General features: G+C 49.9%; 2 protein-coding genes across 2 annotated transcripts; both read left to right on the forward strand.

Annotated features, from left to right (window-relative positions):
- Nucleotides 1–1,832: 1,832 nt before the first annotated feature.
- LOC124464227 (cytochrome b5) lies at nucleotides 1,833–5,267 on the forward strand. The gene is made up of 5 exons (XM_047016200.1): nucleotides 1,833–2,295; nucleotides 2,777–2,905; nucleotides 3,353–3,379; nucleotides 3,560–3,591; nucleotides 3,694–5,267. Exons 1-5 carry the CDS (start codon nucleotides 2,107–2,109, stop codon nucleotides 3,782–3,784), a joined length of 468 nt encoding a protein of 155 aa, XP_046872156.1. The 5' UTR covers nucleotides 1,833–2,106; the 3' UTR covers nucleotides 3,785–5,267.
- A 160-nt stretch (nucleotides 5,268–5,427) lies between these two features.
- Nucleotides 5,428–21,488, forward strand: dhx38 (DEAH (Asp-Glu-Ala-His) box polypeptide 38). Its single transcript, XM_047016198.1, has 26 exons — nucleotides 5,428–5,755; nucleotides 6,083–6,433; nucleotides 6,584–6,777; nucleotides 7,066–7,191; nucleotides 7,377–7,539; nucleotides 7,857–7,987; nucleotides 8,108–8,187; nucleotides 8,302–8,457; nucleotides 8,546–8,707; nucleotides 8,878–8,985; nucleotides 9,087–9,211; nucleotides 9,398–9,535; nucleotides 9,732–9,918; nucleotides 11,334–11,519; nucleotides 12,016–12,267; nucleotides 12,585–12,701; nucleotides 12,926–13,033; nucleotides 13,168–13,280; nucleotides 14,922–15,130; nucleotides 15,715–15,869; nucleotides 15,993–16,148; nucleotides 16,676–16,810; nucleotides 16,990–17,115; nucleotides 17,215–17,310; nucleotides 17,466–17,587; nucleotides 19,749–21,488. Exons 2-26 carry the CDS (start codon nucleotides 6,093–6,095, stop codon nucleotides 19,828–19,830), a joined length of 3,768 nt encoding a protein of 1,255 aa, XP_046872154.1. The 5' UTR covers nucleotides 5,428–5,755; nucleotides 6,083–6,092; the 3' UTR covers nucleotides 19,831–21,488.
- The last annotated feature ends 468 nt before the right edge of the window (nucleotides 21,489–21,956 follow it).

The following is a 21,956-nucleotide window of genomic DNA, read 5'->3' on the forward strand; positions in this document are numbered from 1 at the left end:
GCAAAAGTATAAATTGCGTGTTAAACGTAGCTAAAAATCGAACTATCCTGATCCATCGCAAGCTCCCTTAAATTATATGAACATTGGAACTCCATAAGAACGCCCTGTCCCCCGTCGCTATCAACTTGCAACACACATTTGCCCACCTCGACTGCTACAGTAAGAAACAAGTCCAAGTTCGCCTTATTAGTAATTTCAAGTTTGATGGTACAAATACATCCAAACACCCACGTCAGCATCCGCAAAACTGTCACAGTCATCACACTGTTCGTGTGTATGGAGGATTATAGGGGCCAAAACTAAATAAATAAATACTTGGATAAATAAATAATTATATAACACAAAGCTTAAATAAATGACACAAAATATATAAATGTTACATGTATTTGTGTGTGTGTGTATATATATATGTTTACGTTTTCATGTGTTTACATTTATTAATTTATACTTACATTTATTCATTTATACTTACATTTATTTATTTATACTTACATTTATCCACGGTGAAACTTCCTGCAGCAAAATAAATCTCTCGTCCCCCCGTCACAGTCAGGGGGCGGGTCAAAGCCTCTGATTGGTGGTTCAACTTGAATCGACTGCTTTTGACTATTCCAAGGTGGCAGCACCTTGTGCGGATTCAATGAATGAAATATTGAATGCTACAGTGGTCGAAATGTTTGCGGAAGCTGAAGAGATGGAGGCACCTGCCAGTTCACTTTTTTTTTTACATCATATTGAGAGCTTCGCTGAAATTATAGGAATGATATTGGCCCTAACTGACACAGATATCAATGAAAATGTGTTCACGATCCTCAGCGAGATGATACAGCATAGGGGTGGGCATATCGATCTTAAGACCGACAGTGGCCGGGTTGGGAAACCCGGCAACTATCGATACCAACGTTGGTATCAATAGCCTGATTGATAGCGTGATAAGATCGATACTTAAGTTTCATTCCAAACTGAGTACACAACTCCCTTTACATCATAGTGGTTGTGCAAACACCGTCTAACTTCGCTCAAACTCACTTTGCCCCTCCACTGCTTTTCTAAGCCCAAAGTATCGGTATTGGCAATACTGGCCCTGTATTTACTCATTGTTATCGGATCTATACCACATCGTGCAGTGTCGCACACCCCTAGCAGCTGTAGAGTGAGGCGATAGAGGATCCCTCTAGCTTGAAGAGAGCTTGATCGACTGGTTGAGCCTGCCTGGTGTGTAATACTGTTCATTCACCAATCAGAGGCTTTGACCCGCCCCCTGACTTGGTGACGGGGGGACGACAGATTTATTTTGCTGCAGGAAGTTTCACCGTGGATAAATGTAAGTATAAATACATAAATGTAAGTATAAATAAATAAATGTAAGTATAAATAAATACATGTAAGTATAAATGAATAAATGTAAGTATAAATTAATAAATGTAAACACATGAAAACGTAAACATATATATATATACACACAAATACATGTAACATTTATATATTTTTTGTCATTTATTTAAGCTTTGTGTTATATAATTATTTATTTATCCAAGTATTTATTTATTTATTTTTGGCCCCTATATTCCTCCATACGTGTGAGCCCCTCACGCTCACACAGCATATCTATGTCGTGCACAAGCATCCACTTTTTATCAATGGATGCAGTCTTGACTTAAATCGTCGCCTCTGGCATCCATGCGCAGCAAGCGCGCAACAGAACCATCCAGAACTACATAACGTCTCGTGATCATCATGTGACTAATAAGGTTATAAAACTGTGTATTTTATTGGCTACTTGTAAAAGTCAACTTGCGTTCATTGGTAGATTTCCCTAGACTAATGTAATTGGTCAACGCAGCCTGTCTGCTGATTGATGAAACTGTATGCCGGTTGAAGGGAATGTAACTGTGGTTACAAGTGAGTAGCTTAAGTTAGCCTTTAACTGTTTAGCATTGCTACCCTTGGAAAGTGCTAAGATAGCTTCCCTCAGAAATTTAAATTAGTTATTTCTCATAAGCCCAAGAGACTTTTAAACGTTGGCGTTGACAACATAAGGACGCTCTGAGAACATCGTTTGCTTGCTTGTGAAGGAGGGATTATCTCTAGCCTAAACATTTCAGAATGGACGAGGAAATCAACGATAACACTATCAACCCAGCAGAAAATATTTCTTCTAATGACGAAAAGGCATCCTCAGACGACAGTGTGAAATACTACACCCTCGAAGACATAAGATCTCATAATACGTCCAAGAACACATGGCTTATCATCCATGAAAAGGTGTACGACATCACAAGTTTTCTAGAGGAGGTAAGATTGCTAGCATAGCTCGCAAGCTAAAGGGCCAGTCTACTTGCTGGAAGTGGAACACAGCTTGGATGTCTTCATTGCGTGTCCTGCAATTGATGTTCAGTTCCAGGAATTAGATGTAGAGTACATCTTATTTCAAATCTAGCCAATGGAGCTAGCTAGCTATGTGAATGGGATTTTTGAACAGTCCGCGCTAGCTACAGGTTGTGTTCTAATTTTAATGTTTAGGCTACCTGGTAACTGTATACAAGTAACCCAGTGGTAGTTAAGTACCTATTTGATCATTTAGGTTTGAATAAAGTTTTCCTAGGCAAGTATGTAAGCTAGCAACAGTAGCTAGTCAGTCGGTTAACGGAGGTCACGAAGCCAAACGTTGCACAACGTGGAACTGGTTACATATCTGGTCTCAGAAGTGATACGACATTAGTGGAATGTGATCATATTTACAGAATAGTTCATGCAGTTTCATGTGTGATTTCAGCATCCAGGAGGAGAAGAAGTTTTGCTGGAGCAAGCGGGTGCAGACGCTACGGAGAGCTTTGAGGACGTTGGTCACTCGACAGATGCCAGGGAGATGCTTCTGCAATACTACCTTGGTGAACTTCATATGGTAGCCTACCTGGACTGGACTTTCAAATGGCATTGTTTTTCACCTTTGTGTATGGAAGCCCATAGGGAACTATATTCAAATGATGATTATCATTTGGATATTTTCCATATTTGTGCTACCAGTGTTCGTTCTGTGCATATTATCTGGTTTATGTGGCATATTTACCTATTACTTTATTTGATCATTTTTCTTAACACTAATTTGGATAATTGAATATATGTAAGCCTAAATGTGATGGAAAGTAACATTTGTATCTCTTCCTCTTTACATGAACTGGTCATATCCATACATTGGGCATAGTTTGTTAAGATCTCTGTAGTATATGGTCAGTTAAAAATACCATATCTTGGTTTTCTAACTGACCATTTAATTGAGTGTGTATTGATAGTTCTGGGCCAGGAACATAATGAAATGTTTGTTTGTTCTTTCTTATACTCTAACCCTTAGGATGATCGTATGAAGCAGTGCCCAAAGGTAAAGTGCCCCTTGATGATTATCTTCATCTTAAGCTACTCAGTAGTTTACATTCTAGGAATTGTATTGTATTACGATTGGATTACTATTAACAATCATTTTCTTCAGTGTGATGTACAAATGCAACTACATAGCTCTACAAACAACTGTTTTCATCAATGTTGATCTTATTTTCCATAGGAAGAATACATTTCATCTTCAGGAGAGTCCAGGTTAGTCATCTGTAATAAACCCATTCATGGAATTGTGGTTCACATAGACCTTTGCTATTTAACAGTTCACTTAATATCTAATTGTGCCACTTCTCTCTACAGCTCTTGGACTGCATGGCTCATACCTGCCATGGCTGCTGCTGTTGTCGGCATCATGTATCGTTACTACTTGCTGGAACACAAGTCCTCATGAGCACTGCCATTGTTTTCTCATCATCTGTTTGGGGGCCTCCACATGTTTGACCAAATCCTCCTAACATTGAACACGCACACCTCAGAGAGGTCAATCTTACCAGTTGGAGCAATGGGGACGACCTATATACATCCACAATCTTTTAAGCTTTTTGTGTCTTGTTTTTGAATCTGAAATGTATGTGTGAGCTTTTTATTCACCAAGCCTTGGGTCATGATTCTTGTGTGGTGTTTGTTTACTTCCATAGTCATATGCAACTATTGTGGCCAAGATCTTCTGAATTCCACTTGTTTGTGCACACTTATCTCCATACTCGGTGACAACCTGAAGACAAGTACTGAACATGATTGTCATAGACAAGGTAGTACAATATGCGAGGACCTTGGCAAGTCATCTATATTAATTGAATATGAAGTATTCTGCTCTGCATTTTGTCAGAAATGTTGAATCTTCTGCTCTCCAGTTCTGCCTTCAGTGAGAATTACGTTTGTCGATAACCCATATCGTTATTCCTTCCGTTATTTTAATTGTTAGATTCTTAGCCATATACTCTACAAAGGCACTTAGACAATGCACTGCCTTTTCATGTGTTGACAAGAAAGTATTGTCATTTATTATTTTAAAAGAAACGTACTCTTCCTCCCCTCTTTCTGTAGTTACTTTTAACATGTGTAAGTTTAAAGTATGTTGTATGGATGTAATTTAAAACTGGATGAGTAATGTTTTATTTTACACAGATTAAAGCATGTTGGTCTCCTATGCACATCATTTTCCAATGAAAAAAGATATCTTAACTAGCTGAAGTAAACACCTGAATAAATTGTTATGCCAGAATCTGAAAGCTTTTAATCATTATTAACAAATTCAATCTTTATTAACAAATGTATTACTTTAAAGTTCTTGCTAAGATTACGCTTGTTTCACATAGCATTGTTCCATTATAATGAAAAAGCAAGTTTGATTATTTGTGCAGGTTGTTACTTTGTGTTGTACTTTGTGTTGGTAACAAGGTATTCAGTTTAACAGTGACAAACACTGGCATGTATGACAGATGTTGATGAATGATTTACTTGTGGGATTTGTTGTCGAACTGTGTGAATTTACCATAGTATTTGACACTATCAGACGATATTTCAGTCGTTCAAATTTCCTGCCAAGAAATTCTTAACATGTTTCAACTTGGGGCATCTATCACGGTTCACTGATTACAACAAATGGTGTTAATTAAGATGACAAATATGACTGATTAGAGTCCAATTATATTGAAATAACTTCGTTGTACAACTGAAAAGCAATTTTGTAACCAGATAACCGTCTGTTTAAGGCTAAAACATTTTCACCAAACATGCTGCTATTTTAATATATAGGCTCTGTGTTGTGCTTTTTATTGTATGCAAACAATATTTTCTATATTCATGATTTATTTGCACTGTCATACATAATACATTGTGGATAACTATTAAAATATAAACGTTTCCAGGAAGCAGTTTGTCGTTTATATTTTTGAGATCGTATCTGAAATCAACTTTGAATTGGTGTCAATAAAATTGATATTTTTAAATGACTGTGACTCCTTTTCAAATAGAACTAATGTCACAATGGCTTTCGTATATTTCTAGTTTTGGCAAGAAAGCAGTCAGAGCGGACACAGGGCAGTCCGTGTTATGTAGCCACACTGTTACGAAGAAACATTTGCAATAAAGTTTTATTGAATTTCCTATGCCATTGTGGGATTGCAATGGCCGCCTCTATAGCTGTAAACAAAAACGCGATATCTACAAAAGAAACCAATTCGTAATAGTTTAAATTCTTTCTAGTAGGTGATATAATTTTGTGACGTTTTAAACTAACAGGGATTTTAGCTGTTATTTAGATTGTTCATATAAAGCCTGGTTTAGAAAAATAACTGCAGTGAGGGGGCGTCAGGCCCTAACGTTAGCAAGCCTTCTGCACAGTCTAGGCAACAGAAAGGTAAGCCGACAATGTTTTCTTTTATAGATTTAAGATCATATTTTCCGTGTAGCTTGATTCATACTTTTAGATACATTTATAATCTAACACTAGCACATTGTTTAAAGGTGCAATCCTTGATTTTTCATAGCTGTGTGTGGATGAATGAAAGCTAGCTTGTTAGCTAACGCGTTATGCAAGTTTAATTCCATCAACTGAAGACGAGTTTTCAATTGTGCTCAATTAACAAGTTACGTACAGGTCCACAAGCCCACCCATTGAGGATCAAAACAAAGTGATAATAGATTTTGACTTGATAAATAAATCGACTTCTTTAACCGTTTCTAGGATCTAGAAGATGGAGGAGGAAGATGCGTCACTACACAGGCTGGAAGGCAGTGACTCCACCGCACAGGTGGGTGGGTTGATCGTGAAGCAGAAGAGTGCAGCAGAAGAGCCCCACGTTTTTCGTGCGCCCACCCCACGGACCTCCCTGCTGGGCCTCGATCTCCTGGCAGCTCAGAAGAGAAAGGAGCGGGAAGAAAAGGAGCAGACAGAGGCCGACGGTGAGGACAGATGGAACAAAAAATCCAAGGTGTCATCATATAAAGACTGGGAGGAGGGGAGAAGTGATTCGGGTTCTGACGAGGAGGACAAAGAGGACAAAGAGGAGGAGGACCGGAGTGAAAAAAAAGAGAGGTAAGTCGTCTATACACGTCAGTGATTTTACGCAGTTCCGTATGCAGGGTCGTCTTATTGTTCTGCTACGACCTCAGTCTTGAAGTATGGAGGAGTATTTACGCAGTGCTTAGACACTCAGGCCTTTGTATTTCATTTCGTGACGAGAAGGAAGTACCGTACCACCGGCTCAGAGACGCCATCCAACCCCGGGGGAGTCAGCGAAGAATTCCGCCGCAAACACCAGCAGAGAGAGAAGGACCGGCGGGAGCATGGCGTGTACGCCTCATCCAAAGAAGACAAGAACAGGGAGAAGGAAAAGGACAGAGAGAAGAGCCGAGACCGCGACCGGAGGAGCGAGAGAGGTAGAGTAAAGTGGGCGTTGTGGAGCATGGTTGCCCGGCAAGACGGCGCGGCGGGGGTCCGTAAAGGTGTGTGTGTGTGTGTGTGTGTGGAGTCAGGTGGCCGAGCGGTTAGGGAATCGGGCTAGTAATCTGAAGGTCGCCAGTGTGATTCCCGGCCACACCAAATGACGTTGTGTCCTTGGGCAAGGCACTTCACCCTACTTGCCTTGGGGGGAATGTCCCTGTACTTCCTGTAAGTGGCTCTGGATAAGAGCGTCTGCTAAATGACTACATGTTAATGTGTGGCAGACGAACGGGAGCGTAGCCACAGCCGAGGCAGCAGCAGGTCGGAGCGCGGAGACCGCAGCGACAGAAGCGAGCGTCTTAGCCGGGGCAAGAGAGACGAGCCCCCGACGCCACAGCAGCGCCCTAAAGGTCGGTACCACTCTCCCGCCACCTACGCTGTCTACCAGCATTGAGCCCACTGACCCCACAGGTTCAGACCCTCAAGCCCACAACCAGCAGAAAGTGGTCTTCTCAGATCCTACACGTTGTTTTCTAACCATTTTTTTGCTGTCTCCGTCTCTCCTTGGTCTTGGTACCTGGCCTTTGTTCTCCAGACGGCTCCACGCCCTCTCGCTCCAGCTGGGAAGAAGATGACAGTGGCTACGCGAGCACCCGGCGTTCCCACTGGGAGTCCCCGTCCCCTGCCCCCTCCCACCGCGAGTCGGAGCGCTCCGAACGCAGCCACCGCTCCGGACGCGACAGCGAAAGGAGAGAGAGGTTAAGAACTGCAGCAGTCTGTCTTGGAGCATGCCAAGGCTTTTGACACTTTTTAAAAATGTATTATTATTACTTTTTTAAAGATCTGAAGACTTAACCCTTAGTTCAGAATCTTATAGTCCCAGGTTCCCAGACATGGATTTAGCCTAGTCCTAAAGTAAGAGAGTCTAAAAACGTTTCCAATGAAGATCTTCATAGAGCTTTTCTCTGACCGTAGGATTAGGCTTAATCTTGAACCTGTAATCTTTTCAAAACAGTCGAACACAAATGCTGTCAACTTAATCTTCCTATCTGCTAATGAATCATTTGTTTCTTAGCTCCCTTTCCAGGTCAGTTAGAGGTCGTTACCCTGACGACACACCGCTCCCAACACCGTCCTACAAGTACAATGAGTGGGCCAACGATAGAAGGCACTTGGGCTCCACCCCTCGTTTGTCCCGTGGGAAAGGTAACCTAATATAAAACTCATCTAAAGCCCATCTCCTTTCCCACACGAGCCTTGTCAGAACGAACCATAACGCTTTCAGACTGGTTAATCACATGCTTTATGACGTCGCCATTCTCCCAGGTAAGAAGGAAGGCGAGGGGGAGGACGGCATCGACTTTGACAACGAGGATGAGAAACAGCAGTGGGAGGACGACCAGAAGGTGAGGGTTGCTCCAGAGCAGCGCCACACCACATCTCACCCGAGGACGACCCGCACACCCTGCCCCTCGGAACCCCAGAGCGAGGTGCCCCTAAACACGTATGTCTCTCCTCAGCAAGCGGACCGGGACTGGTACATGATGGACGAGGGCTACGACGAGTTCCACAACCCCCTCACTTCCACCTCCGAGGAGTACGTGAAGAAGCGGGAGCAGATCCTGCAGAAGCAGACCCAGAAGCGCATCTCGGCTCAGAGGCGACAGATCAACGAGGTATGGCGGGAGCACGCCACCACGCGTCCCGGGTCAGAGGTCGTGTTGTCGGCCGCGTCGGTAACGGCGTGTGTGTGTGTCCTTCCAGGATAACGAGCGCTGGGAGACTAACCGCATGCTGACCAGCGGGGTGGTCCAGAGGCTGGAGGTGGACGAGGACTTTGAAGAGGACAACGCCGCCAAGGTCCACCTGCTGGTTCATAACCTGGTTCCCCCCTTCCTGGATGGACGCATTGTCTTCACCAAGCAGGTGAAACCTCAGACCAGCACGGGACTTTGAGATGCCATCACCCGCTGGAGGAAAAAAACGTTTCAAAAACGGACGAGAACTTGCAGACTCATGGAATGAGGATGGTGTTTAACTCGTCTTTCTCTGTGTGTGTGTGTGTCTGTGTGTGTGTGTGCGCGCGCGCTCTGTAGCCCGAGCCCGTCATCCCCGTGAAGGACGCCACCTCCGACATGGCCATCATCTCCCGCAAGGGCAGCCAGCTGGTCCGCAAGCACCGCGAGCAGAAGGAGCGCAAGAAGGTAGGCTCCCGTTGGTCCCTGTCCTTCTTGGACCAGTGTGGTTTGCTGTGCCATAGCGGGTCTTGTTTGGGTGCTGACGCCATCCCCCCGTGGTCCTCCAGGCCCAGCACAAGCAGTGGGAGCTGGCCGGCACCAAGCTGGGGGACATCATGGGCATCAAGAAGACCGAGGAGGCAGACAGCTCAGGGGGCAAGCCTGTGGGAGAGGACGGCAAGGTGGACTACCGGTAATGACGCCCCTGATGTTTCACACACCTGACGGACACAATTGTGTCTGAGGTGCAATGTTTATCTTTAGAATATAGCATCTAGAGAATATATATATATATACAGAATATAACCCTCCCCCAACATTTGTCACCGTTACAGTTTTCTTTGCCCTGAATGGTTTCTTTCCCGGGCTTTCCTTCCAGAGCGGAGCAGAAGTTCGCAGACCACATGAGAGAGAAGAGCGAGGCCAGCAGTGAGTTTGCCAAGAAGAAGACCCTGCTGGAGCAGAGACAGTACCTGCCCATCTTCGCTGTGAGACAGCAGCTGCTCAACATCATCAGGTACCGGCCCCAGCAAGCACAGCCTGGATCCGTGGGGAATTCAATGACCTGACGGCATTTTGCCTTTCCCCACCGACAACGACCCCTATAGACGTGTTTTTAGCATATCAACGCGTGGTTCCCAAGTCAGTTTTTTTCCGGACAAGCCTTCTCACGATTCTAACCTATTCCCCTCTCTCTCTTCGTGTCTCTCCAGGGACAACAGCATCGTGATCGTGGTGGGGGAGACGGGCAGTGGGAAAACCACCCAGCTGACCCAGTACCTCCACGAGGACGGCTACACCAGCTACGGCATGGTGGGCTGCACCCAGCCCCGCAGGGTGGCGGCCATGAGCGTGGCCAAGAGGGTCAGCGAGGAGCTGAACAGCAACCTGGGGGAGGAGGTGAGCGCCCTGGGGCCTGGATACAGAGGAGAGGGGGGGGAGGAGGTGAGGGTCTGGGGCCTGGATACAGAGGAGGAGGGGGGGGGGGGGGGGGGGAGGAGGTGAGGGGCCTGGGGCCTGGACACAGAGGAGAAGGGGGGGAGGAGGTGAGGGCCTGGGGCCTCGACACAGAGGAGAGGGGGGGGAGGAGGTGAGGGCCTGGGGCCTGGACACAGAGGAGAGGGGGGGAGGAGGTGAGGGCCCTGGGGCCTGGACACAGAGGAGGGGGGGGAGGGGAGGGCCTGGGGCCTGGACACAGAGGAGAGGGGGGGGAGGGGAGGGCCTGGGGCCTGGACACAGAGGAGAAGGGGGGGAGGAGGTGAGGGCCTGGGGCCTGGACACAGAGGAGAGGGGGGGGGAGGAGGTGAGGGCCTGGGGCATGGACACAGAGGAGAGGGGGGGGAGGAGGTGAGGGCCTGGGGCCTGGACACAGAGGAGGAGGGGGGGGGGGGAGGAGGTGAGGGGCCTGGGGCCTGGACACAGAGGAGAAGGGGGGGAGGAGGTGAGGGCCTGGGGCCTGGACACAGAGGAGAGGGGGGGGAGGAGGTGAGGGCCAGGGGCCTGGACACAGTAGAGGGGGGGAGGAGGTGAGGGCCTGGGGCCTCGACACAGAGGAGAGGGGGGGGAGGAGGTGAGGGCCTGGGGCCTGGACACAGAGGAGAGGGGGGGAGGAGGTGAGGGCCCTGGGGCCTGGACACAGAGGAGGGGGGGGGAGGGGAGGGCCTGGGGCCTGGACACAGAGGAGAGGGGGGGGGGGGGAGGGGAGGGCCTGGGGCCTGGACACAGAGTAGGAGGGGGGAAGGAGGAATGCTGGAGGACTGCATCCTTTCAGGGCTGTTTGGTCCATTTGATTTGAGTTCAAACAGGTTGACTGTTTGAGAATGGGTTACTCCTGTTGACCCAGTGTAACACGATATCGGACGAGAGTGAACTATGGTCAAGTCAGGTGATCAGAGATTGATAAGAGACGGAAGGGCGTGTCTTGAGGGCGGTAGGGGTTAACTTCGGACAGAAGTTGATTACAATTCATACTGACTCACTTTTTAGGAATGTCAATGTGCAGTTTGTACAGAGGTCAATAACTTGGAGCTTTGTCTCAAGGAATAGACCCATGGTCACTCTAATGTTATACAACACTGACATCTAGTGGTCAAACCTAGGATGTGCATAACTGCTTTATTTGACCATATTTATTTTTTCCGTTTAAAGGTTAGTCAGTCATTGGTCGGTTGCCATTTTTTGGTCGGTCCATATCGAAGTAAAATGACGAGCCTCGATCGTACAAAACAACATATTCCTTCCTTTTGAAAGTCCCTCATTTCACAACACGCATTTCCTTCTCATGGTAAAACTGAACCCCTCTCTCCCCCCCGCAGGTGGGCTACGCCATCCGCTTCGAGGACTGCACGTCCGAGAAGACGGTGATCAAGTACATGACGGACGGCATCCTGCTCAGAGAGTCCCTGAGGGAGTCGGACCTGGACCACTACAGCGCCGTCATCATGGACGAGGCCCACGAGCGCTCCCTCAACACGGACGTGCTGTTCGGCCTGCTCCGAGAGGTCAGGATGCCCTCCGACCCCACCGCCTCACAGGCGACGCTGAGCTGGGGTTATCTGAGAAAGAGAGAGGGCGTTGATGACAGACATTCTTACCTCTTGTCTGTTCTCGGATATCTCTGTGTCTTGACATTGATATACAGATATATTTTTTCAAGTTCAAGTCTTTTATTTGTCAGGTACACAGAATAACACAAGGTTAGACTGGGCACTGAAATTCTTAAGACAAGACAACGCAAGCACCTGGCATAACATATAAGTACACAGAACAAATTTACATCTATGCTGAGCTTAATAAGATAATTTTTTGATATGTAAGAGGCGATATAACTATAACCTCTTTTCTGCTGTCTTGAAACAGAGTGTCTTGAAACAGATGGATATATAGATAGATCAATGAACCGTTGTTATTTGATAGATTCCATCTAAGAGGCTGATAGACAGTCTAACCCCTAGTCTGTGGTCCCTCCCCCCTGCCCCCCCCCCCCCCCCCCCCCAGGTGGTGTCCAGACGCTCCGACCTGAAGCTCATCGTCACCTCGGCCACCATGGACTCGGACAAATTTGCCTCGTTCTTCGGCAACGTGCCCATCTTCAACATCCCGGGCCGGACGTTCCCCGTGGACATCCTGTTCAGCAAGACGCCCCAGGAGGACTACGTGGAGGCGGCCGTGAAGCAGGCCCTGCAGATCCACCTGAGCGGCATGTCGGGGGACATCCTCATCTTCATGCCCGGCCAGGAGGACATCGAGGTCGGCTGCTCGGGGGGTGCAGCATCCGGGGAGGGCCCAGATATTCTCACCTGGGGCGGGGGGGGGGGCAGGGGGGCAGGAGGTAGTTGTAGGGTGACATGGGAAGCATGGAGGGGAGGTGGGAACCAATGCCAAGCATACATGATCATAACGTTGAAGTTATGATAGTATTAATATTATTAAATTGAATGTACTATAAAATATATATATAGGGGGAGATTAGTCTTTTTCCTCTGCCAGGCCTCTGTATGTCTTTGGTGTTTCAGAATGCGTAAGGCAAACTCAGGTGAACTGTGTCGTCGTCCCCCCTCCCCCAGGTGACGTCGGACCAGATCGTGGAGCGTCTAGAGGACCTGGAGAGCGCCCCTGCCCTGGCCGTGCTCCCCATCTACTCCCAGCTGCCCTCCGACCTCCAGGCCAAGATCTTCCAGAAGGTACCGCCCCCTCCCTCCCTCCTCTCCCGTCCCCCTCTAATGGCATCCGCCCGTCTGCTCTCCTCTGTTCTCTCGTCACGCTGTCTCTCAGCCGCCAATAGCTCCAGACATAACCAATAGCTACGTACTAGTCATAACATGCGCATGCGTCCAGACTGCTTGGGGTCAGGCTTGCGTGGAGAGAGAGAGAGCTTCACCTGAGAGTGTCTGCTCTCTCCTCCCAGGCCCCGGACGGCGTGAGGAAGTGCATCGTAGCCACCAACATCGCCGAGACCTCCCTGACGGTGGACGGCATCATGTTCGTGGTGGACGCCGGATACTGCAAACTCAAGGTGCCTTTTCCCCCTCCCTCAGCTCAGCCCCGTCTGGTCCTCCCTCTCCGACCCCATCTCTCAGCACACCGCGAGACGGGACCAGACCGTGCTCCTGTGGTGCTTCTCACTCCTGTCCTGTTGTCCGTGTCCAGGTGTTCAACCCCCGCATAGGCATGGACGCCCTGCAGGTGTACCCCATCAGCCAGGCCAACGCCAACCAGCGGGCGGGCCGAGCCGGGCGCACAGGGCCTGGGCAGTGTTACAGGTAACCTGGCTTCCACACACACACACACACGCACTCATGGAGGGTCAGTGGTCCCTCCTTACTTCAGGAGGAGAGGGCCTCTGTTCTTCTCTCCATGTGTTCTTTAGGCAGCGTGTGGAGGGGTGGAGCTCCTCGGCACACCTCCCTCCTCTCATCCCTGGCTCGGCCTCAGCTTCTGAAATAAACACCCGGATTACACACTTCCTCCGCTCTTCTCGCTGCCACTGGTGTTGCGAGGCTCTGTCTCTCTCTGTCTCTCTCTGTCTCTCTCTCTCTCTCTGTCTCTCACTCTCTACTGAAACAAACACAGAGACTGAGCCAGGGAACAGCATTAGCATTCCGGCACGTCGTTGGCTGTGTTCGATCGTGTTTGTCGTGTGTGTGTAATGTCACCGTCAGTGTTTCATCCTGTGGTTGGTCACTCCAGAGCTCTCCCTCCATGGGCTGTCTAGACCTCTGGGGGATCAGAAGGCAGGCCCGCCTCACAGATCAGAGGCAGCAGGTGGGAGGGAGAGGGAGGGAGACCTAGAGGGAGAGAGAGAGGGATGGTGGGTGGGAGAGAGAGAGAGTTGGATGGAAGGCAGGAGACACATATGGAGGGATGGGGAGAGAGAGAGAGAGTTGGAGGGAGGGAGCGCGACAGAGTGGGGGGGGGTCTGAATCCTAATCACAGGATTTCATGCTGTAACTCTGTTTACAGCATGGGGAATGTGATACAGTCCCTCTCTGAAGCTTCAAATGACCTCCTCCTGCCTCTACCTGCCAACACCCCCCAAAGTAGAGAGTAGAGGGGGACACACACACACACACATACACACTTGGGATTGTTTAGCCAAGTAAATGAGCAGGGTTTATGAAATACCCTGTTTTTGCACGATTTAGCCCCCTCTCTCTCTCGCTCTCTCTCGCTCTGTCTCACATGCACGCCCGCACACACACAAATCTGTGAAGAATCAATTTGAGAGTGGAGCTTTAGTATGAGCACGGCTTAGGCCCTGTGTGTGTGTGTGTGTGTGTGTGTGTGTGCGCGCTTGTGTGCGTGCCTTGGAGGTGTGACTATGTATATGGTGAATACACCACTTAGCCTGTCCTGATTGTGACTCAAACCCCCCCCCCCCACACACACACACACACACGGAGGCGGCCTGAGCTTAAACCGAGTAGCATACGCACACTCAGAGATCATTTCGTAATAAAGTGTACACTTTAGGGATTAGCTAGTCAGTGACGTGGTTGAAGAGGGCTTTGTTAGCTCAGACCTATCACTCCACTGCAGCAATGGAAGCTGCTTTGAAATAGTGTGGCCAGTGAAAGGCTGCTTAGGGGGCTGGGTAAACGGCTCCATGCAGAGCGAGAGCCGTGAACACAGCGGTGACTGAGCCCCGCACGGTGACGGCCCTCTCTCAGTCCCAGCTCCCATTGTTCTGCCGGTACATCCACAACCACATCCCGGTGTGACAGCCTGCTTTTCACCTGGCGGCACAGACACACCCCCCCTGTCTCTCTGCCTGCCTGCCTGCCTGCCTCCAGCGTGAAGGGGAGATTATCTGATCAGAAGCTGACTCCCCCCTCCCTCTCTCTCTGTCTGTCTCTCTCTGTCTCTCTCTCTCTCTCTCTCTCTCTCTCTCTCTTTCCCCCCAGGCTGTACACTCAGAGCGCCTTCAAGAACGAGATGTTGACCACCACCATCCCGGAGATCCAGCGGACCAACCTGGCCAACGTGGTGCTGCTCCTCAAGTCCCTGGGCGTGCAGGACCTGCTGATGTTCCACTTCATGGACCCGCCGCCCGAGGACAACATGCTCAACTCCATGTACCAGCTCTGGATCCTGGGGGCCCTGGACAACACCGGTGGGTCTGCGTGGTTCCCCGGGGGGCCCCCTCCTAGCGGAATGAGCCAGGCCACTTTGACATTCAGAGAGCAGCTCTCCTGAAAGGAGTGGTGAAGGTGGCACCTCTGCAATCAGGGAAGCGGAGCAGCTAGCACGTGTGGTGGAGGTTGTGCAGTAATTGCATAGTGCCTTATCCCACCCCTGGTAGATTTGACTGGCTGGCTCTCATCTCTGTCTTAACGCCGGCCGCATCCCCCCCGGGGATTGTGGGATTTAGGTGCTGAGGAGGACTTTTAACGATTGCCTGTGTGGTGTGTTAACAGCAGATTAGCTCTGATTAAGGCTTACCTGGCCGTACCGCCGCTTCTGCCTCGCTCTGCTCTCCGCCTCTTAATCTCTTTACTCTCCGTCAGGTGATAACGGAAAGCTGATTTGGGGAAAGTTTTTTTTGATTAGCATCTTCCACGACCATCTTCAGGTGCCCCTGTTATCCCTCGTTGTGATGATAGAGAAAGTTTTCAGTATAGCCCCCCCCCCCCCCCCACCATGGTCTCCTATCCAGACAGGAAGTGTGTAACCTGTAAATGCGTCCCCCCCCTCCAGGCTCCTTGACCCCGACAGGAAGGCTGATGGTGGAGTTCCCGCTGGACCCCGCCCTGTCCAAGATGCTCATCGTGTCCTGCGACATGGGCTGCAGCGCCGACATCCTCATCATCGTCTCCATGCTGTCTGTCCCCGCCATCTTCTACAGACCCAAGGTAGGGCCCCGCCCTCCGCGCTGGGGCCCAGAACATTCCGCTGCTCCTCGGATAACCACGAGGCTCATTGAGAATGTTCCCCCCGTCTGACATCGGCTGTGCTCCCCCCCCCCCTCTCTGCAGGGTCGAGAGGAGGAGAGCGACCAGGTGAGGGAGAAGTTCTCGGTGCCCGAGAGTGACCACCTGACCTACCTGAACGTGTACCTGCAGTGGAAGAACAACAACTACTCCAGCATCTGGTGCAACGAGCACTTCATCCACACCAAGGCCATGCGCAAGGTTGTCTGGGTTTTTTAATCGGTCTCTCTGTGTGGACTGCTGTTCTCCTCCTGTATCATTAGCTTGTTCCCCTGTCTCATGACTAATGTACAGACCTCTCCGCCCCCCCCCCCCTCTCTTCCCCCCTCTCTCTCTCTCTCTCTCTCTCTCTCTCTCTCTCTCTCTCTTCCCCTCTCCCCCCCCCCCTCTCTCTCTCTCCCCCCCTCTCTCTCTCTCTCTTCCCCCCTCTCTCTCTCTCTCCCCCCCCTCTCTCTCTCTCCCCCCCTCTCTCGCTCACTCTCCCCCTCTCTCTCTCTTCCCCCCTCTCTCTCTCTTCCCCCCCCCTCTCTCTCCCTCCCCCCTTCTCTCTCTCTTCCCCCCTCTCTCTGTCTCCCCCTCCCCCCCTCTCTCTCTCTCTCTCTCTCTCTCTCTCTCTCTCTCTCTCTATCTCTATCTCTCTCTTCCCCTCTCTCTCTCTCTCTCTCCCCCCTCTCTCTCTCCCCCCCCCCCTCTCTCTCTCTGTCTCCCCCCCTCTCTCTCTCTGTCAGGTGCGAGAGGTGCGTTCTCAGCTGAAGGACATCATGGTTCAGCAGAGGATGAGTCTGGCCTCCTGTGGTTCAGACTGGGACGTCATCAGGAAGTGCATCTGTGCTGCCTACTTCCACCAGGCTGCCAAGCTCAAGGTAACACGCGCACACTCAAGAACACTAACAAACACACAGACGCACGCACACAAACATGCATGCATACAGTAAACATACATGTATAAACAAATACACACACACCCACACACTAGATTTGATCGTGTTCGGACCGTGGGTTTTCCAGTACAGGCTAGTGACGTGTGTGTGTGTGTTGTCAGGGTATTGGGGAGTACGTGAACGTGAGGACGGGCATGCCTTGCCACCTCCACCCCACCAGCTCTCTGTTTGGCATGGGCTACACCCCCGACTACATCACCTACCATGAGCTGGTCATGACCACCAAGGTAACATCCCGCCCCCTTGTCGTCCTGATGCCACCCATGTGCCACTGTCCCTGCGTTCCTTGATCGTAACCTGTGTGTGTGTGTGTGTGTGTGTTGCAGGAGTACATGCAGTGTGTGACAGCGGTGGATGGGGAGTGGCTGGCAGAGCTGGGACCCATGTTCTACAGCGTCAAACAGGCTGGGAAGAGCAGACAGGTGAGACCTCAGCCATATGCTTCTCTTTCTCTCGCTTGCTCTCTGACTCTTTCTGGGTCTCTCTCTGGCTCTCTCCTTGACTCTCTCTGGCTCTCTCTGGCTCTCTCTGGCTCTGTCTTTTCCCTTCTTCATGTCTCTCTTCCCCGCTCCTGCAGGAGAACCGGCGCCGGGCGAAGGAGGAGATCACCAACATGGAGGAGGAGATGTCCCTGGCGCAGCAGCAGCTGCTGGCCCGCAAGGACGAGCACGAGAGGAGGAGCAACGTTGGCAGCGTCAGGTAACACGGCGCCCCCTCTCCTCCCGGCTTCATCTCCTCTTCCAGGCCTCTCCTCTCTGCCAATCCTCTCGTTTCACTCCTCCTCCTATCGATCAAGTCCTCTTCGCTCCCTCCCAATCTTCCAGTCATCCTCTTCTTCTCTCCTCCTCCTCTTCTCCCTCCCTCTCCTCCGGTCGTCGTACGGCTCGCCCCGCCGAGTCCTCCCACTGGCGTCGGAGGGCCTGGTTCATTTAGCCGCCTCACTATCCCACTCTCTCTCTCCTCCACCTCTCTCACTCTCCATGATGAGCTTTTCTCACCTCTAGTCCCCTCAGACGAGACAAAAAGAAATAATATTGACTCCTGGCTGACCCCCATTACTGCAGCAATTTAAATGGAGCCACAGCCACGGGAAGCTGGGGGGGCGGGGGGGGGGGAAGCGTTCATTTTTGAATTGGAGCGAAAAATTAATTTCACACTCATCTGACGGCTTCACAAAAGAGAAATAATAGGTTGTAAGAGAGAGAGAAAACACAATTTTACTGTTAATTAATCAGCAGGTTTATCTCTATCGGAGTCTTGGTCGTGTGCGGCAGACATCTTCAAAATAATCACATTGAAGCGTAGGATTAAGAATTAGACTGAGGGGGAGAGAGAGGCGTGGAGGGAGCGAAACAGGGAGGGAAATGGAGGGAGTCAGAAGGGTGAAAATGAACATGGGCTGCTCTCATGGGCTCCCAGCTGTGTCCCTAGTCTCTGAACAAGCCTCCACTCCACGCGCAGCCGAGGACCAGCATGCAACGCTCCCTCTCGTTAGAGCCTTCGCATCTGCTTCCAGCACTTGCACACACGTGCGCCCCTCTCCAGTCCCAGCTCCTGTCCTCTGGAGTAGCACTGCTCCAGTCCTGACTGCTGCTTTGTTGTGATGTCCACTGTTGAGGGAGGGAGGGAGGGAGATCGTTGACTGAGAGCAGCGTGTGTCCAGACTAGATTGACGCTCGGCACGTGTGTGTGTGTGTGTGTGTGTGTGTGTAAGCACGGACGCACCTGAGAAACTCCAGGCTTCTGCCCCCTGTTGGGGATCCTGTAACGGATGACACACTAGTTAGGGTTGGACTGTAATCTGAAAGACTGCGGTCATCAACACATCTCCCAACCATAAACATCGAGCTCACGTCCAGCTCTGCAGAGAAGCTCAGAGGACAGGGCTGGGTGGGAGAACTGGATTGTGATGGGAGGGAGGGAGGGGGGTGAGGGAGGGAGGGGGGTGAGGGAGGGGGGTGAGGGAGGGAGGGGGTTGTGGCCTGATGGCCTGATGCTTGTGTGTTAGAGAGAGGAGGGAATGCTAGCCAGTGTCGGGGTGTCGCACTGCTGTAATTAAAGATGATAGATTGTGCTGTCAGGCGGTGTGTACCTCCAGTCCCCACGGAGACACAAACTGCCCTTTTCATTCTCCTCCAGTCGTCCTCAGCCTCTCCCTCAGCGGCCTCTGGATGACCAGCCTCGACGGCCTCTCCCTCACCAGCCTCTATCTGACTTGCCTCCCTCACTAGCCCCACTGGTTTCTATCTGGCCCGCACCCCTGTCTCTAGCCTCTGTCTCTAGCCCTCTGTCTCTAGCCCTCTGTCTCTAGCCCTCTGTCTCTAGCCCTCTGTCTCTAGCCCTCTGTCTCTAGCCCTCTGTCTCTAGCCCTCTGTCTCTAGCCCTCTGTCTCTAGCCCTCTGTCTCTAGCCCTCTGTCTCTAGCCCTCTGTCTCTAGCCCTCTGTCTCTAGCCCTCTGTCTCTGTCTCTAGCCTCAGTCTCTGTCTCTAGCCTCAGTCTCTAGCCCTCTGTCTCTGTCTTTAGCCCTCTGTCTCTAGCCCTCTGTCTCTAGCCTCTGTGTGTCCCCTAGTCTTTCCACTGCTCTGTGTTACTGCTGTCCTGTTCTGTGAGTGGAATGGCAGCTCACTGTCACTCCAGTGTCAAACTAGACCAGAGCTTTAGGACCCAGCAATACAGCCGTACTGCCTGCTACTGACTTGTGTCAGCATCACTAGCATTTAGCATACAAAAAGTAGTAAATCATGCAAAGTGACACATCACCTTCTTCTGTGTCCTGGCTAATTTTACCCTCTCTCTCTCTCCCTCCTCCCCACCCTCTCTCCCTCCAACGCTCCCTCCCCCGGTCTCGGCCCCCTTCTAGAGCTGTGAAGATTGTCACCCCCGGGAGGAAGGAGGAGGCCCCCATGACCCCCAAGAGAACCCCGGCTCGCTTCGGTCTGTAGGCCTCCACAGTCCTCTGTCCCGACGCAGCGCCAGCAGCCAGGGCCCCCTGCTCCATCACCCGTTGACTGCACCGTGGCCCAGCCACAGCAGGCCGGCACACCTCACTCAGTCTGCAGGAGGGGACCACCTCTGTTCCATCCAATTCCCCCTATCGTGGCCAGAGCCACATGCAGTTCCAGGTGCGGCCACCAGAGGGAGAACTTGTACAAGACATGAGTCACGATCTCTTCCTCCCATCCTGCTCAAACCTCACTGCATCTCTCCCAGCCTCCAGTTTGTAGAGTAGAGATACACCCCTGTTAGAATGCAGTCTTTCCTAGGCTGTTTACGCAATTCAAGAAGATTCAACTGTTTCTTCTCGCGTAACACCTAGACACGCAGAACCATTGGATATGTTATTACCCCGAGAGGGTGTGTGTGGCATAATTTTTTTATCTCCATTTTTCTCAGTCAGAAAAGGCTATGTATTTTATATGAGCATGTGGTTCTTTTGTCTAAGTTCCTAGCTCTACTCCTGGGCTTTTTTCATAATGACAGTTTCTTTCATTGGTGTTTAGCAAGTGCTTCTTTGTCCGTTGGAATCATTGAATGTCTCTGTGGCAGCTGGCTTGATTAAGCTGTGGTACGTTATATTAGACAGACAATAGGAAACGGTCCTTGTCTCGTCGAGATTTCTATGACTCCTGTCATGAACACCCGTCTGAAATCGGAGCTATTTAGCCTTTTTACATTTTTCGCTCAACTCAAATCTCTTTTGAGAGCTCCTTTTTACGTCCTACAATTGGCCAATTCCCCTATATATGTCTGTGTGGATTGTGTGTTTGTCATGTAAGCCCCCCCCCCCCCCTCACACATGTACCATCGCTGAGAGCCCCTCCACAAACTGAAGCACTGTTCAGACATGGCTCGTGGCAAGATGGTCTCAGACCCAGGGATATAGAAGACCCCACACACACACACCCTCCATGCAAACTATTGTGATGACAAGCTTTTGCAATTGAGCTTTTCCTAACCCCATCAACTCTTCGGCTACACTGTAATGTCCGCCAGTTTCTCTCTACACACATACACACACACATACAGGGCTCCTTCATGGCTTCAACTCGTGTTTCTCATTGTCTTTGTGTCGAAAATGTCCACCAATTTCCTTTTGAGATTCTACTCCTTCTCAAGTGAGTGAATTCTGGAAATGGGTGTCCTTTAAAGATGGGGATGTTGCGTGTCCACACCCTGTCAATCCTCAACAGGAGTGTCATTCCCATGTTTCCTTACATCACGATTAAGACATGATCAAACCAGATACTTGGGCATGTACTTGAATCCAAAGTCATCACTTCTAAATGTTACTGGATTGACTTTGTATAGTTTTGTACAGACCATTATCTCGCTGTGTCGATGGTCAGTGATTCTTTTTTTTGTCCTTGTATTAGTAATGTTAGGCTTTGATGACATCAGCCAGTGGCGTACAGATATGATTTAGAACTTAATGCTTTTGGAAATGGAAATAAATGGGCCTATTTTTTTATTGCCTTGTGAGTTTTCTTTTCTTTCTATATTCTCCTCAACTGTTTTTTTTTAAAAGTCGTTTAAGACAGATTAATAGCAATTCAATGTTCATCTCATAATAATGTTCATATTAAATAAGATTGTTGATTGACAGGTGGTGGTTTAATGAGCTTCCTCCTTCCAAGACAGGCCAGTGTCACCATTTCAAGAACGTTGGTGCAGAGAGAGATACCGGCTCCACCAAGGCAGTGGGAGGGAATATTCAACGAGAGCCGTGGTTGGCTCATTAGAGGCAGCAGACCTGGCTGTAATTAGCTTAGCTTTTTCCAGCATTCTTTGGGTTTTATTCACTCACATACACACACACAAACATGAACGCACTAGCACACACACAATTCAATTACTCGCCACAGCCAGAGAATATTTAATCAGACGCAGATCGGGCAGAAAGGTGATGTGACACTTCTAATTATAATTATGATGGATGACCCTCCCTGGCCAAACAAAGCACTGTCCTTCACTCTTTAATGCGTCAGCCAGCCAGCGAGCACAGCGTTGTGTGGTCTGAATGGTTCCTCTCATCTGTGGGATTGACCATGGGTTTAAAAGGCCCAAAGTG

The sequence above is a fragment of the Hypomesus transpacificus genome, unplaced genomic scaffold, assembly GCF_021917145.1.
Source record: "Hypomesus transpacificus isolate Combined female unplaced genomic scaffold, fHypTra1 scaffold_326, whole genome shotgun sequence".
NCBI classification, from domain to species: domain Eukaryota; kingdom Metazoa; phylum Chordata; class Actinopteri; order Osmeriformes; family Osmeridae; genus Hypomesus; species Hypomesus transpacificus.

Excerpts from the sequence above, each read along its gene's own strand:
- dhx38 (XM_047016198.1), top strand. The coding sequence starts at position 6,093 with ATGGAGGAGGAAGATGCGTCACTACACAGGCTGGAAGGCAGTGACTCC. Across the intron at positions 7,540-7,856 it reads GACAGCGAAAGGAGAGAGAG|CTCCCTTTCCAGGTCAGTTA; the intron begins GTTAAGAACTGC and ends TTTGTTTCTTAG. Across the intron at positions 8,188-8,301 it reads AGTGGGAGGACGACCAGAAG|CAAGCGGACCGGGACTGGTA; the intron begins GTGAGGGTTGCT and ends GTCTCTCCTCAG.
- LOC124464227 (XM_047016200.1), top strand. The coding sequence starts at position 2,107 with ATGGACGAGGAAATCAACGATAACACTATCAACCCAGCAGAAAATATT. Across the intron at positions 2,296-2,776 it reads TCACAAGTTTTCTAGAGGAG|CATCCAGGAGGAGAAGAAGT; the intron begins GTAAGATTGCTA and ends GTGTGATTTCAG. Across the intron at positions 2,906-3,352 it reads ACCTTGGTGAACTTCATATG|GATGATCGTATGAAGCAGTG; the intron begins GTAGCCTACCTG and ends TCTAACCCTTAG.